This window comes from Lepidochelys kempii, chromosome 3 (assembly GCF_965140285.1).
Source record: "Lepidochelys kempii isolate rLepKem1 chromosome 3, rLepKem1.hap1, whole genome shotgun sequence".
Taxonomy (NCBI): domain Eukaryota; kingdom Metazoa; phylum Chordata; order Testudines; family Cheloniidae; genus Lepidochelys; species Lepidochelys kempii.
Genome location: NC_136382.1, coordinates 138926422 through 138942874, shown reverse-complemented (window position 1 = coordinate 138942874; position 16453 = coordinate 138926422). Strand labels below are relative to the sequence as shown.

At 40.1% G+C, this 16453-nt stretch overlaps 1 protein-coding gene across 1 annotated transcript in view; it reads right to left on the bottom strand.

The window, feature by feature from the left end:
* Positions 1 to 16453, bottom strand: part of FMN2 (formin 2) — a 244572-nt gene that overhangs the window by 210636 nt on the left and 17483 nt on the right. The window contains 1 exon segment of the mRNA XM_078852229.1: positions 1811 to 1977. Within this exon segment, the coding sequence (XP_078708355.1) occupies positions 1811 to 1977 (167 nt within the window).

The window sequence follows — 16453 nt, the reverse complement described above, 5'->3', positions numbered from 1 at the left end:
GGAATAAACTGCCTGGGGAGATTGTGGAATCTCCGTCATTGGAGATTTTTAAGAGCAGGTTAAAAAAACACCTCTCAGAGATGGTCTAGATAATACTCAGTCCTGCCATGAGTGCAGATGACCTCTCGAGGTCAATTCTAGGACTCCCACTGTAAAAAAAACACAAAAACAAAAACCCTAGAGTAGACATTGCACCAGAGTTCTGTGGAGTTTCATGGTAACATGCAGGCCCAGATTATCAAACTATGCACTTAGTACACTTGCACAGGGCCCCCATCTTGGAGTGTTGGGGGAAGGGAGGCAAAAACATACAAAAGAACTTAGAGCCAGTGTCAGGGTTCCTTCCCCACTCTGAACTCTGGATTACAGATGTGGGGACCCGCATGAAAGACCCCCTAAGTTTATTTCTACCAGCTTAAGTTAAAACTTTCCTGGGACACAAAATTCCCATATCTGGGATTCAGTATGCTGCCACCACGAAGCGATTTAACAAAGAATCATGGAAGAGACCACTTGGAGACATCTTTCCCCAAAACATCCCCCCAAGCCTTACACCCCCTTTCCTGGGGAGGCTTTAGAATAAACAAGATGAGCACAGACCAGCCTTGGGTTTTTAGGACACTAAAACCCCAATCAGAGTCTCAAAAAACAGAACTTCATTAGAAGAACAAAAAAAGAGAAAAGAAACATTCCATAAGATTAGAATGGAAAATAATCTCACAGGCAGTCAGATTCAAAACATAGAGAAACCCTCTAGGCAAAACCTGAAGTTACAAAAGGACACAAAAACAGGGATACACATTCCCTCCAGCACAGTAAATTTCACAAGCCAAAAACAAAAGAAAATCTAACGCACTTCCTAGCTAGAATACTTACTAACTCTATAGGTGTTGGATTGCTTGCTTTCTTGATCTGTCCCTGGCAGAGGCATCACACAGACAGAGAAAACCTTCCCCCCCGCCACTCCAGATTTGAAAGTATCTTGTCCCCTTATTGGCCATTTTGGTCAGGTGCCAGCCGGGTTACTTGAGCTTCTTAACCCTTTACAGGTAAAAGCATTTTGCCCCGGCCAGGAGGGATTTTACAGTACTGTATACAGAAAGGTGGTTACCTTTCCCTTTATATTTATGACAGCCAGTAAGAGTCCTGTCTGCACACTGTGGCAACAGCAGAGCAAGGAGCTGGGCTAGCTCTGCGGTACAGGTTCCTCTACAGGGTGAGGCCAGGGTGGGTTTGTTCTCCAACACACACAATCTAGGGCCTCTAAGTCTGAGGGTCGGACCCAATCCCTCTCCCCAGAAGCAGGGAAGATGTCCCCCCAATTGCCATTGTACATCGGGCCCCAAAAATGACTTAATCTGGCACTGACAGAATGGTATACTGTTGGTTTTCCAGTGAAGCTACCACCGGATTTGTAGGAGGTATGATCTCACGGTTGAAATGCAGAAAGCTATGTATACCTTCCTACAAAAAAAGAGAAGATGGTTGGTGTAAATTAGTGAAAATAACAGCTACAGTACAGCAACATGGCAAACACTACCATTATGCTCTCAAATCTTGAAGGAGAACATGTTATGGGAAAGGAAAATAATTGTTCCAGTATATTTTGTATATCCAGTCTTGAACATGTATGAACTCAAACACTAAATTTAGTTGCCCACATTTAATAGGACAATTTTAGTCACTTGATCACGGGGGGGGGGGGAGAGTTCTCTAAGAGGAGAATTTTCCTAGATTGATAGGTATCATAAACCACTGATAATTAAAATTGTTCATAAGAAGTATCTACAATATAAATTCTGCAACTTACATCAAACGTCGGTGTGCTCTGATGCGCACTCTGATTACATGGTTCTCTGAAACAATCGCTGAAAGGAAGTAGGAGCCCCATCGCAATGATCCTAGAACACAGCTTTTCTGCTTCTTCCTGTGGGGCATTCTCCTGCTGGCTGAACAGTTTTTCCAGGAGAGTTCGTCCTGCAAAGATTATATAATAGACCAATGATAATTTGTAATAATCTTTGTAGAATAAAAAAAAGTAAGAAATTTTACCTCACTCCTGAAATAAAGAGCTTGACAAGTATAGACACCAAAAACATCAAGTTTGTCAGGATACCCTACAAGTCAGCAGATCAGCCTTCAAGTAAAAATAAATCTCTATGCACTAGTTTAAGAATTATGCAAATTAAAGTTTCAATACTACTTATTGTTCATAGGGCTTGAAAGAGAAAATATACATCAAGTTGGCTCAAGTGGCCTAGCAGTTGTACTAGACAAACAAGAGTCTTGAATTCCCATTCTAGAATCAGTCTCCTGCTATGAGAAACATAATTAAATTATACTTTACACTTATATAGTTATTTGTTATCACAGGCCCTCAAAAGTCAAGTATACATTACACCATTTTCCATATGGGGAACATGAGGTACAACAGGGTTAAGTAACTTGCTCAAGGTCACATAGCAAGCTGTTACAAAGTCAAGAATAGAACCAAAGTCTCCCAACTCCTAGCTCTTGGTCTTGAATTACACAGAAGAGAATACTAGTATTCTAGAGTTTGTGTTGTACTTCTCAGGAGAGAGTGTCCAATGTCATTTGAAGAAATCATAATTGCTGGCCATTTAAAAGTGACATTTACGGAGCTCCAAAGGTTGCAGAGTGCTCCAGGCCAGAAGAGAATCATTTTAACACAGACCTCTGTACGCAGAGGCACAGGTTCAACGGAATTTGCCTCCTATAGGACTAAACCCTGGATTTTGTGCCCCAAATATTCTTTTCACCAATAAAATATGAAAGGCCCTGAACTTGAGCAGGTTGTTCTTGCAAAGTGCTTAACAGATGACAATACTGTCAGGTCCCAAGAACCTAGTACTGTACAAGTCTAGCCAAATGGAGAATAAAAAAAAACACAACAAAACCAACAGATTAGTTACACAGTCACATGTAATGCAGAAATATATACTAAAAAGACTATTAAAAGTTGCCTGGTTAAGCATTTAAAAACAGATAAATCAGGAAAGGCCAAAGTTAAGGTTGTTCCTGTTTACAAGATATAATAAATGGATGGAACAAGTGCAGGAGAAGAGGAAACACAGGAGCAATAAAATTAGTAGAATGTTTTAGCACGGACTAGCTGCATATACAATTTGTGGTCAAAACGGTAACAATCATCACAATCCAACACCTGCCAAAGCCATCAAAACATTTTCCAGAGTTTTACTAAAATAAATAATTGGAATTGGAGGGCATTTTGCTTTTCATGAAATGTGGTTTTCTCATTAGAATGCAAGAAATTTCAAACATTTCTATGTGAAGAATGATTTTAAACTAAATGAAATTTTCACAGGCTGTTTCGCAAAAGGTATCCAGTTTCCATGAAAGAAAAAAAGAAAAATCTAAGATTTCATGTTCACTTTTCAAATCTAAAAGATTTGATAGTTTTGAAGGCCATTTCTTTTCATTGTGTCAATTAATATTCTCTTTGAGTCCCTATCTTTCACTACAATACTATATGGTCTAATGGATCCAGGTACTTGGCTGGCAAGAAACTTCAGTTCTATTATGTGCTATACAACTGACTTGCTTTCTGACCTCAAACAAATTGTCCAACTTCTCTGTCCACTCTTTTCACCATCTGTATAACGGTGATAATGTGTCTTGCTTAGCACCCCTTTAACACCCTCCATTTTAGTGTTTATGTAAAAATGTAGCTTGTACTGACAACACCTCTGTTTATATTTAATAAATATAGGAAACTGGCCTTCTAAATAGGCAATATATTCTTTGGGTTTAGTACACCTAGAATATTGGTTTGAAATTAATCTTTCCCTTTTGTACAGTGTGATTGGTATACAACAGAAACTGCCTTAAAACAAAGCAAATCCATGGGCCCACAACAAAGGAGTTATGACAGCCAAGTTTTTGATAGGGCTTTGCCTCTCTCTTCAGAGCAGCAACCACTGCTTCCAATTACACTGTAACAAAAAAAAAAAAAATAGTGTTCCTTTAAAGCAGATCAACATTCTTATTAGAAGAAAAGTCAGCCACCACCAAATCCTGTTATTTTCTGGATACTTGTAAAATGAAAGAAAGATCACACAGTAAAATTAAATGGCACGATAAGCAGCAAATAATCAGTTTTCACATTAATGCACAGTAAGTCTGAGAAAAGAGATTTCTAAGATGATTTTAATTGGGCTTGTGAAAGAATAGCCAACAGCAATGCATGCTTCCCCATAGTGGGCCAAATTGCTAAAAGTGACCTGTGATTTTTGAGGGGCCCGATTCTGAAAGTCAGGCCTCTTTAAAGTGGCAACTTGGAAACCCAAAAATCACTAGTTGTTTTGGAAGATTTGGGCAACTATGCCTTAAACCAGACAGAGGTACTCCTTCCAGTGATAAGAAAGTAAGTTTTCAGAGTAACAGCCGTGTTAGTCTGTATTCGCAAAAAGAAAAGGAATACTTGTGGCACCTTAGAGACTAACCAATTTATTTCTCTAAGGTGCCACAAGTACTCCTTTTCTTTTTAAGAAAGTAAGTGTGACACCCCTGCCTGATGATTCTCTGGTCTTTGAAACAGCACCCTTGTTGGCAGTCTTAGCAAAGGACTTTAACCTTAAATATTTGTTCAATGAAACAGCATACTTAGCCAAAGATTTCATTCCCATTTACTCAATTTAAACAAATACAGTATTCATTGGTAAATTACTCACTACTTTAAAAAAATCTCGTTTAAACATTAAATCATATTATAGGCTTCAGACAATATACATATTTTTAAACAGTTTGATTAATTAAATGGGTTTCTGTATTCAAAAATAACATTGTACATTTCTCATCATGCTCTCTATCTGTATTGGATGTTTCCTCTCCAATTTATGATGATTATTTGTACACATGAGGTAACAAAGACATGTTTTTCAATACCAGTTATCAAAAGAGCAGAATATTTTTAGATTAACATCTGTCATCTAAACAAAAATGCTATTAGGAGAAAAAAAACCCTTCAACTCAGCTCTTCAGCAAACTTAAGTAGCACTAAACCATCCCCCCCTTAAACATTGCATCTATTATTGTCTTGACTCAAGATGCGAATAAGGATTACCACCTGGAAGAAGGTATTATGTTTAAACAAATCTGTGTTCTAATACCGCATGTCCCTTGAAATTACTGTACAAACACACACATGAAAATTTGAAGTAAAAGTACGTTCCGTCAGTTTAGATTATACATGTTTTACTGAATGCAAGTTTAAATGAGCTCAATTTTCTATGAATATGGAAACAGATTCATGCTGAACTGCTGTGAACAATTCTATTAATGCTAAATGGGTTAAACATTTTAACACACTTACTGGGTCATATTTAAAATGAAGTGTTAAGCTGTTTAAATTTTCTGTATATGAAATAGCTAGTTCAGAAGGAACAATCTGAGGGGCTAAGATTATTACCCACTTGAATGGTCAGAAAAGGTTAGCCACACTGATTCCCCTCAAAGCGAGACCCAAAAAAGGCAACATAACAGTCTGTGGGTAGAACAGAAGGTTGGGGGAGGGGAAAGAAAGACCTGTTTACCCTTATTCAGGGCAGCTTCAGCCTCCTTTCCAGCTACTTTCAAGTATAAACAGATGCTGTCACTAGAACTGAAGCTTCCCATTTCCGCTGACAACCATCAGTAGTGGTTTGGGGATACTGACACTATTCAGAACCCAATGGTGCCCTTTATTGTTTTTCAGCTCTTTGAACTTTGAACTCTTTGATTCACAGTGACACTAAGAAAAGCAGAACACACACCACAAAACCATACATTTAAGAAGAAATTAAAAACAGACTTTGTTACATTATAAAAATGCACTCGTTTCTTAAATACTAAGGGTGAAATCTGAATGGCCTCATCTCTCTTCCTATTCCCGCCCCTCAAGAAAAAAAAAAACTGCTTATTTGTTACTTTTAAAACTTCAGCTATTCCCTTCACTTTTCTTTCTGGAGAACTACAACAAGCTCTTTGGAAGACCTGAGTCATACAAATGTATGAGTGGAAGGGACCTCGATAGGTCTTCTAGCCCATTTCCCTGCATTGAGACAGGACTAAGTTCATTGGGGGGGGGGGGGGCACACAGGCAATAGTAGTACATTGTGGAGTCATATTTACTTTGTTATCCACTATAAACTCCAGATCCTTTTCTGCAGCACCCTTTTCTAGACAGTCATTTCCCATTTTGTATTTGTGCAATTAATTATTCCTTCTTAGTCCTTATTGAATTTCAGACCATTTCTCCAGTTAGTCAAGATCATTTTGAATTCTAACCCTGTCCTCCAACGCACTTGCAACCCCTCCCAGCTTGGTCCCATTTGCAAACTTTATGAGTGTACTATCTATGCCATTAGCCAAATTATTTATGGAGATACTGAATAGAACCAGACACAGGACAGACTCCTACATGACTCCATTCAATATGTCCTTCCAGCTTGACTGTGAACCATTGTAACTATTCTGAGTACACTTTTCCAATCAATTATGCACCCACCTTACATAAGTTCATCTAGGCTAATTTCCCTAGTTTATGACGTCATGTGAGACAGTATCAAAAGCCTTGCTAAAGTCAAGATATATCATGTCTGTTTCTTCCCCCCCATCCACCAGGCTTGTTACCCTGTGAGAGAAGGATATTAGGTTAGTTTGACATGATTTGTTCTTGACAAATCCATGTTGATTGTTGCTTATCAACATATCTTCTAGGTGCTTACAAATTGATCTCAATTATTTGCTGTATTATCTTTCTGGGTTAAGTTAAACTGACTGATCTACAATTCCCTGGGTTGTCCCTATTCCACCTTTTTTAGATAGGTACTGTATCTGCCCTTTTCAAGTCGTCTGGAATCTCAAAGATCATCAGTAATGGCTCAAATATCTCTTCCGCTATTTCCTTAAATATTCTAGGGTGTATTTCACCAGGCCCTGCCAACTTGAAGACATGTAACTTGTCTAATTAGTTCCTAACCTGTTCTTTCCTTATTTTGCCCTTTGATGCTACCTCATTTACATTAATGTTCACTATGCTAGTTCTCCGATCATTGTTAACCTTTTTGGTGAAAACTGAAACTAAAAAGGCATTTAACACTCCAGCTATTACTCACTGAGGACAGAAAGACAATAAGAGAAAATGCAGTAATGGGCCTACCCTGTCCTTCGTCTTCCTCTTCCTTCTAATGTATTCGTAAGATGTTTTCTTGTTACTCGTCATGTCCCTAAATAATTCATTCTAAATTTGCCTTTGCATGCTTCTGTTTGTTTGGTTTTTTAAAAATATATTTGTCCTTTGTAATTTAACCAAGTTTCCACTTTTTGTATGACTTTTTTTGAGTTTCAGGTTGTTGAAGAGCTTCTGGTTCTCATATCATCACTTGAGGCTATAATCTAATATACTCCCTTTCTCCCAAATACTAAATTGAGATGGGAAGGGATACTAACTCAATGACCATTCAGGTTACAGCTACAGGTTTCATCACCATTCAGGTCTTCAGATCTTGCCAACAACCTCCAGCAAAGAAGTAACTCAAGCAAGAAAGGTATATTTTAGAAAGTCTGAGACAGGCCTTATAAATCCCCAAAGCAGCAATAATGGGAAAAAAAGGTTTTTAGTACTCCACTTTATAAAATATTAATAATAATTTATGTTTGGCTCAAGAAACAAGAATCTGATACTGCTACCTTCTCTAAGTGTGCGAGCTGTTGCTGCTATCATTCAGCTCAGGTTTTTTCTTGAGCCTGCTAAATATCATGCTGCTCTCCACTCCATCATCCGTTGCTCCCTGTCACCGTTATCTTCTTCCACTCTCCCAAGCTCCTATTTCTCTTCCTTCTGTACCACCCTTAATGAGGTTCAAGCAACAACAGTGTTCCAAAACGGTTGTCAAAAACAGCGCTGCCAGAATAATGGTTGGCAAGAGTTTTGCAGTAAGGGGTCTACTTTTATTAAGAGATTAAAACCCGGCAACATGCTCACCAGTCACCACCACTCATGACACAAACAGGTAGTCCCTGTCACAAGGATCATACAGTCTGGCTCAATTTCCCTGTCCAGTCTGGTTAGTTGAGTACTGCCAACCCCAAGCATTCACAATTCATGAGATATGCATTAAATGAGAGCTGGCACCGCTGTAAAGGGGGCAGGGAGACTAAGGGGAGAAAGAGCAACTATTTTAGCCCAAAGCATGCTATAGAATACCAATCCCTTCCAGAAATTTTGCTTCACTATTTCCAACTGTGGTTATAAAATAGTTTCTAACACTGGTAAATGTGGCTGTAAATGATATTATTGGATGTATTTGTAACCAAATTTCTCCTAAACACTTGGAATTGTATTTGCAAGAGGGACTGAGAAGTCAATAGGTACAAGTTGCACTCAGTGTTTCTGAGCAGGGAGGGAAAATCAGGCCTTTAGAATATCTAACTTAAGCAGACCAAATTCCAAAGATAGCCTTGAGCCTCTGACCCAACTTCAGGGCTAATTTCCACTGCAACTATAGCAGCCTTCAGTACTTTGAACAGACTTTTTATAGCAACAGAGTGAGGAGTTATTTCAGTATACTGTGATTCCTGAAGCCTGTAGCGGTTCACTGGATCACACCAAGTGATACAACGGCTTGTGTTTACAGCATTCTTCTTTAACAACTATAATTGCTCCAACTTTGTTCCCAGTCTATTTTTACTTATGTTAGTAAGGCTAGAAATGCCCACACAGCAATCATTCTGTAAGTTTTGAAACCAAGAGCCCACCATGTTTAGCTCGGACTGAGGAAACAAACATTTTCTTATAGAAACCCGTATGGAATAGGAAATAACCATATTATAGAATAGAGAAGATATATCTGTATGCACCCAAAAAAAAACCCCACACATAATAAAAAGATGATTAAGGTTGCAAAGTCAAGCACTCAAGAATCAGGACATGCCAGCATTCAGATTTTCTGTGCAGGAATATAGTCTTTAATTACATGATCAAAAACTATTTTTTCCCTTCAGGACCCACCTAATTTGTTAGACAGCAAAGGACTTGTGAGGTTCCGGTATCATAGTGTGCCTTGGTGGTTACAGACCTTTCTGCCTGTCCCCATCCCTCAAGCCACTCCCTTTCCTTTTCTCCTATTACCACTTCCCCAAATCCCACCCTGTCCCCTACCCTGTTGCAATACTGCAGCTCTTGCCCATCTGCCTCCCACCCAATGCTTGTCCCTGTCCTATATTCGCCCCATCCTCAGTTCCTGTCCCTCTACCTTTTCTCCCCTTTATTCCTATCTCACCCTCCTGGTTCTTGCTCCTGCATATCTCCTTCCACATTCCTCAATCCTCAGCATGTGCCACTTGACTTCCTCCTCCTCCTGCTTACTGCCTGAATGCCAGCAGAAGAGTCTTGTGCTTTCAATTCTGGTGTTGCAGTAGCCCCTGGCAGATAGGGGAAAACAGCGGCAGGAAAGCTCTAGTCTGGTCATGGAACCTTGGACTGGAACATGCTTAGTCCCTCTCTGGGGATGGGGTATGTGCAGTCCAGTCAGCAGTTAGAAGCAAGGATGGGTGGAGCATACTTAGGGTAATGAGAAGCTTCAGAGAATTTAGCTACTAAGTTAACAAGTCTCTACTGAGCACATGCAAATTTAGACAAATTTGGTCATATTTTCAAGTGGTCAGCGAGAGGTACATCCCTGATTACTAGGGCAACTCCCTTCAAGTCCTTGCTCCAAAGCATGAAGATGCTACAACTTCTCAAGAAAAGGTTATACTTTTAACTTTCCATAGAGCCACATTAGTTTAATTCCTATATATATATAAATTCCTATAAGTTTAATTCCTATATATATTATTTTATATAAAATGTGTGTGTGTCTTTTTCATAAGGGAACAGGCAGATTAGTCTCTCCCCCACATTCCAGCCCCTCTTCACGCTCCCCTCATAGCAAATATTATGCAAGTATATTAATTAATCAAATAAGAGCGAAGCCACAGTGCATTTAAATCCTGCTGCCTTAGCAGCTGAAGTTGAAAGAAAGAGAGGAGAAACGTCAGAGTGAATTACTGGATATTGGAAAAATTTCACACACATTCCAGTGCTGCATGCCAATGAAGGGGCGGGGAAGGAGAATGAGGATAATGATGAAGGATATTTTCAAAATACCCATAACAACTCTGAAGAAGCTATAAAAAGGGTAAAAAAATCATTCATTATTAAAGCTGTGTGAACAACAGATTTTTCTGGTTCATGGGCAGTTCCGAGAAGTTAAAAAGTGTTTATTCTGGGTTGAACAAAACACAGTTTTGTTTGAACTTAAGAATATTTTTAGTAAGACTGAAGTTTCAAAAAGTTTTCAAATAAAAAAATGGAAACACCTTTTTTTAAAAGGCCTGAAACGTTTCGATTTTTCAGATTTTTTTTTTTTAAACCAAAGACCAATTTGGTAAAATTGACACAAATAAGTGAAATGCTTTGATCAACCCGAATCTGCATTTTTTAGCAAAAAAGTTTTCGCTTAACCCCCCCCCCAATTCACTGAAAGCTAATTAAGTCTTCCTTTCTTATAGCATAGTCAATAAAATAAAAAGCACTATTCATCAGCATATGACACTATGGTCATTTAGACAATAGCTGGAAAGTGGTAGCCACAAAAATTCCTCCCCCCTTCTCCCCTAACACTGCTTCAGCTTGGTTCTCCTGAACAATATGCAAAACACACCAATTTTATATACTATGGCCTCAATCCTACAACATTTAGTGTGTTTGTGGGCTGCTGTGTCTGCACAGAGCCCTGCTGAAATGGAATGCTACATCGTGTGCTCGAGACCAGCTTACTACATGCTGCAGAATCAGGGTTTAAAACTATGGCTGTGAACAGGGCTGGATTAACACAGGGGCTTTAGAGGACGATGTTTTAGGGGAATTAAAGGTTTGTCAGTTTACAGCCCAGGGAGGAGATGACGCTGGGTGGCCTGAAGATGTCTACTATGAAGGGAAAAGTGCTGGTGGTGTGGAAGAGGTGAACCTCTCCATGACCCTTGGGTGTATGCAGCAACAGCAGATCAAGGAGCTGTGCACTAGCTACGCACCGACGTTCTCAGCCACCCCAGGACTGACTGAACGGGCATACCACTCTATTGACACAGGTAATGCTCACCCAATTAAAGTCCAACCTTACCGGGTGTCTCCTCAAGCTAAAAATAGAACTGCTACAGAACGGAAGATCCAGGATATGCTACAGATGGGGGATAATCCGCCCCCTCTGGCAGTGCACGGGCATCTCCAGTGGTTCTAGTTCCCAAACCAGATGGGGAAATACGTTTTTGCGTGGACTACCGTAAGCTAAATGCTGTAACTCGCCCAGACAACTATCCAATGCCACGCACAGATGAACTATCGGAGAAACTGGGACAAGCGCAGTTCATCTCTATCTTGGACTTAACCAAGGGGTACTGGCAGGTACCGCTAGATGAATCCGCCAAGGAAAGGTCAGCCTTCACCACACATGTCAGGCTGTATGAATTTAATGTACTCCCTTTCGGGCTGCAGAATGCACCCGCCACCTTCCAAAGACTTGTACATGGTCTCCTAGCAGGATTGGGAGAATATGCAGTCGCCTACCTTGACAATGTGGCCATATTTTCGGATTCCTGGGCAGAACACCTGGAACAGCTACAAGAAGTCTTCGAGCGCATAAGGGAGGCAGGACTAACTGTTAAGGCTAAGAAGTGTCAAATAGGCTGAAACAGAGTGACTTACCTTGGACACCAGGTGGGTCAAGGAACTATCAGCCCTCTACAGGCCAAAGTGGATGCTATCCAAAAGTGGCCTGTCCCAAAGTCAAAGAAACAGGTCTAATCCTTCTTAGGCTTGGCCGGATATTACATGTGATTTGTACCACAATACAGCCAAATTGCCGCCCCACTGACAGAGCTAACCAAAAAGAAACAGCCCAATGCCGTTCAGTGGACCGAAGAGTGTCAGAAGGCCTTTAACCAGCTTAAAGCGACACTCATGTCTGACCCTGTGCTAAGGGCTCCAGACTTTGACAAACCATTCCTAGTAACCACAAACGCATCTGAGCGTGGTATGGGAGCAGTTTTAATGCAGGAAGGACTGGATCAAGAATTCCATCCTGTAGTGTTTCTCAGCAAGAAGCTGTCTGAGAGGGAAAGCAACTGGTCAGTCGGTGAAAAACAATGTTATGCCATTGTCTACGCTCTGGAAAACGTACGCCCATACGTTTGGGGATGGCGTTTCCACCTGCAAACTGACTATGCTGCGTTACAGTGGCTTCATACCACCACGGGAAATAACAAAAGCTTATTCGGTGGAGTTTAGCTCTCCAAGATTTTGATTTTGACATCCAACACATCTCAGGAGCTTCTAACAAAGTGGCTGGTGCACTCTCCCGTGAAAGTTTCCCAGAATCAACTGGTTAAAATCATCCTTGAGATGTGGAAAATATTGTTAGTCTTTACACACTTGGTAGTATATTTAGAGGTGCATGTGTTTTATTAACTCTGTTATCTCCTAACACTCCAGGAAGAAATCACAGCTAGTGTTTCACCCTATCTGTATTTGGGGGCGTGTCATCAATATAAATATAAATAAAATCCCTCCTGGCCAGAGGCAAAACCCTTTCACCTGTAAAGGGTTAAGAAGCTAAGATAACCTCGCTGGCACCTGACCAAAATGACCAATGAGAAGATAAGATATTTTCAAAGCTGCGGGGCGGGGGGAGGGGACAAAGGCTATCTGTCTGTCTGTGTGATGCTTTTGCCGGGAACAGATCAGGAATGCTCTTCAGAACTCCTGTAAAAAGTTAGTAAGCAATCGAGCTAGAAATGCATTAGATTTTCATTTGTTTAAATGGCTGGTAAATAAGCTGTGCTGAATGGAATGTATATTCCTGTTTTTGTGTCTTTTTGTAACTTAAGGTTTTGCCTAGAGGGATTCTCTATGTTTTGAATCTGATTACCCTGTAAGGAATTTACCATCCTGATTTTACAGAGGTGATTCTTTTACCTTTTCTTTAATTAAAATTCTTCTTTTAAGATCCTGATTGCTTTTTCATTGTTCTTAAGATCCAAGGGTTTGGGTCTGTGTTCACCTATGCAAATTGGTGAGGATTTTTATCAAGCCTTCCCCAGGAAAGGGGGTGTAGGGCTTGGGGGGATATTTTGGGGGGGGGGAAGACGTCTCCCAGTGGGCTCTTTCCCTGTTCTTTGTTTAACACGCTTGGTGGTGGCAGCATAGGGTTCAAGGACAAGGCAAAGTTTATACCTTGAGGAAGTTTTTAACTTAAGTTCGTAAGAATAAGTTTAGGGGGGTCTTCCATGCAGGTCCCCACCTCTGTACACTAGAGTTCAGAGTGGGGAAGGAACCTTGACAGTGTTAATACCCTCAATGCCATAATTGTGATAATTTTGTTTTAAATTAGGTAAAATACTTGTATACGGGGGCCCCACAAAATCTAATAGCCTCGGGCCCACAGGAGAATTAATCTGGCCCTGGCTGTGAACCAGCTCCATATAGTCAGACCCCCAAAAAAAGATAAATTCTAGGTGAATTCTTTTTATGCCATTATTTTTAGGGCTTGCAGTTTATATCAAGTCCGCCATCAGTTTATTCTTTTTTCATTTCCTAATTTAGTTGGTTCACTGGGTTCTGCATTAGAATTTATTTGGATGCCAATTTATAACTATTACTGTAGTACTTAATGGGTTCCACTCCAGGGCATCCAGAACTGATAATCTATTCCCACTAGCAGAATGCCCTAAACCACAATTGCTGTTACTGAAGAGTGATAAATGAAGGCGGGGGGGAGGAGGAAAGAAAAAAAAATCAGTGCAAAAATTGTAAAGCCAGCCTTAAGGATTTTCTTGACTCCATACCCTGACATTTTATTTTTCAAGGATGATCATTATAGAGGAATAAATGGTCCAATTTTACCATAGTCAAAGAACATGGATATATCAGCATAGCTAAGTTTGATTTTTATTTTGTAATTTATTATTTGCATTACAGTAATGCCTGAAGATTGGAGCCCTATTGTGTTAGGTGCTGTACAAAAGAGATACTCTCTTTCTCAAAGAGTTTATGAACAAAGCAGAGTGGGATTTTTAATCACTTTTTCCCCTCCAATTCCTACTTCTGTCATTAACCACTGTTTCACAAATTAATTTGGAGAAAGATACAGTACATCAGAAAGTATAGCACTTGATTGTGCAACCGTTAATCATACCAGTGAGTAACTTATTCTCAAGAGTAATCTTATAGAAGTGAACACTGTATCTGTCCTAGGAGTATTATAAGCAATAATACGCTATGAGTAAGACTGCAAGAAGCCTGCATGACATTTTACAAAATACTTGTCCGTCAAAATATTTGAAAAAGTCAGTAGGATTAAATCAATTCACCGAACACCTTGAAACAAAGTTATTTCATAGATCTGTAACTTTATTTCACACACACACACAGTTTATACTCTGCCCCCTTTTTATATTCATTTCAGTCAAGGGTCTGTGCATGCTTGACCTAAATTCCCTGGCAAAATACTTGAATTATGAGGCATTCTGAAGATACTACAGCAGGTTCCCCATCAAGAAAGGGAAGAAGGAGTGTTTCTATTCACAAACACAAACACTCAAACTTATAGGCACAGTAATTTTACACATGTGGGTAAAGTAATAAAAGGAACACGGTATGTTTTTGTGCCATTAATTGAGTATTCAATTACAGAAATCTAATATGATCAAATGCTATTGATTAAATACCTCATCGGACAACTTTTGCTCAGACTTAGATGCATGCATAATTAAAAACATATCAAATTGAAATTCTGGGGTACAAAATTAATAGTGCACAATCACCTTTCACTTTTGTTTTTCTTGATTTTTTAGTAGGGCTGTCAATTGATTGCAGTTAACTCAAAACAAATTAACTCAAAAAATAATCATGATTAACCACACTTTTAATCACAGTGTCAAACAATAATATAATACCAAATTTAAATTCTACATATTTTGCATGTTTTTCCTACATTTTCAAATACAGTAAAAACAGCTTTATCTAGCACATCACCAACCAGAAAAACTCTATAAATCGGCATTTCTGATCTTCACTGAAATTCCAGTTTATAGTCCGATCGGCATGGGGCCGACAAGGAGGTGGGGAGCAGGAGGGAGTGCGAGGCATGGGTGCTAGGAGGGAGTCTGGGTGCAGGAGGGAGCATGGGGCAGTGGGTTGGGATTGCAGGAGGGTGCTCATCTCAGGCAGCTCCCCGCAAGCAACAACCTGTCCCGGCTACTCCTAGGCTGAGGAGCAGCCGGTGGCAATGCACGCTGCCCCCAGCCCATCCCGAGTGCTAGCTCCGCAGCTCCCATTGGCTGTGAGAACAGGAGTTTGCATGGCACTGTTGTAGCCAGCTTTGCAAGGTATTTATGTGCCAGATATGCTAAAAAAACATTCGTATGCCCCTTCATGCTTTGACTTGCATTATCTTTTGTTTCTCTTTGTTACAGTGCAAATATTTGTAATAAAAATAATAATATAAAGTGACCACTCTACACTTTGCATTCTGCCTTGTAATTGAAATAAATATATTTGAAAAATTTAGAAAGACATCCAAAAATATTTATAATAAATTTAAATTGGTATTCTATTATTGTTTAACAGTGTGCTTAATCGTGATTATTTTTTTTAATCTTGCGATTAATCACTATTAATTTTTTTAATCATTTTGACAGGGTTTTTTTTAAGAGCTTAATTGCACACTCTTACGCCTCTGACATTTGCTTAATTTTGGGTGTGCGAACAGTCCCATTAGGGTTAATGTAAATCCTAAATTCACAGGCATGTAATACTCACTTGCTTATCTGCTTGCAAGATGAGGGCCTTAATGTTTAGTTAACACTTTGGGGGAAAAACAAGAAGATAAGGAACCTGCTAGTTTTGTAATTAATCTGTGCCAGTCAGCCCAAATACAATATCTGTTAGTATTACAGATTTCAGGCAGCGATTCTCAAAGGCACAAATGGGGAGTTAGGTGCCCAATTCCATTCACTTTTTATGGGAGCTGGGGGGAGTTTTTCAAAGTGTAAAATGGCTATTAGATACTCATGTATGTGTGTCCATTCCTGCACAAATGCACATACTTGTAAGCATGGGAGGCCAGTGACCCAGCCATTGAGGGAGGCTGGCCCTCAGCCCCTCCCCTTGAGCCCGAGGCCCCACATTACCACTGCGTCCCCCTGCTTCCACGCCGGGTGGCGTGGCCCCAGTGCTCCCACCCCTGGCACAAGGGTGGTGCAGCTGCAGCACCAGCCACCCCAAGTCCCTGAAGGAGGCAGGCTGACCAGCCCCAGGCAGCCTGGGCCAGCCAGGGCAGAGGGATGGGAACTGCAGGATGGGGCCTAGCCCGAGGATGGAGTGTGGGCAGAG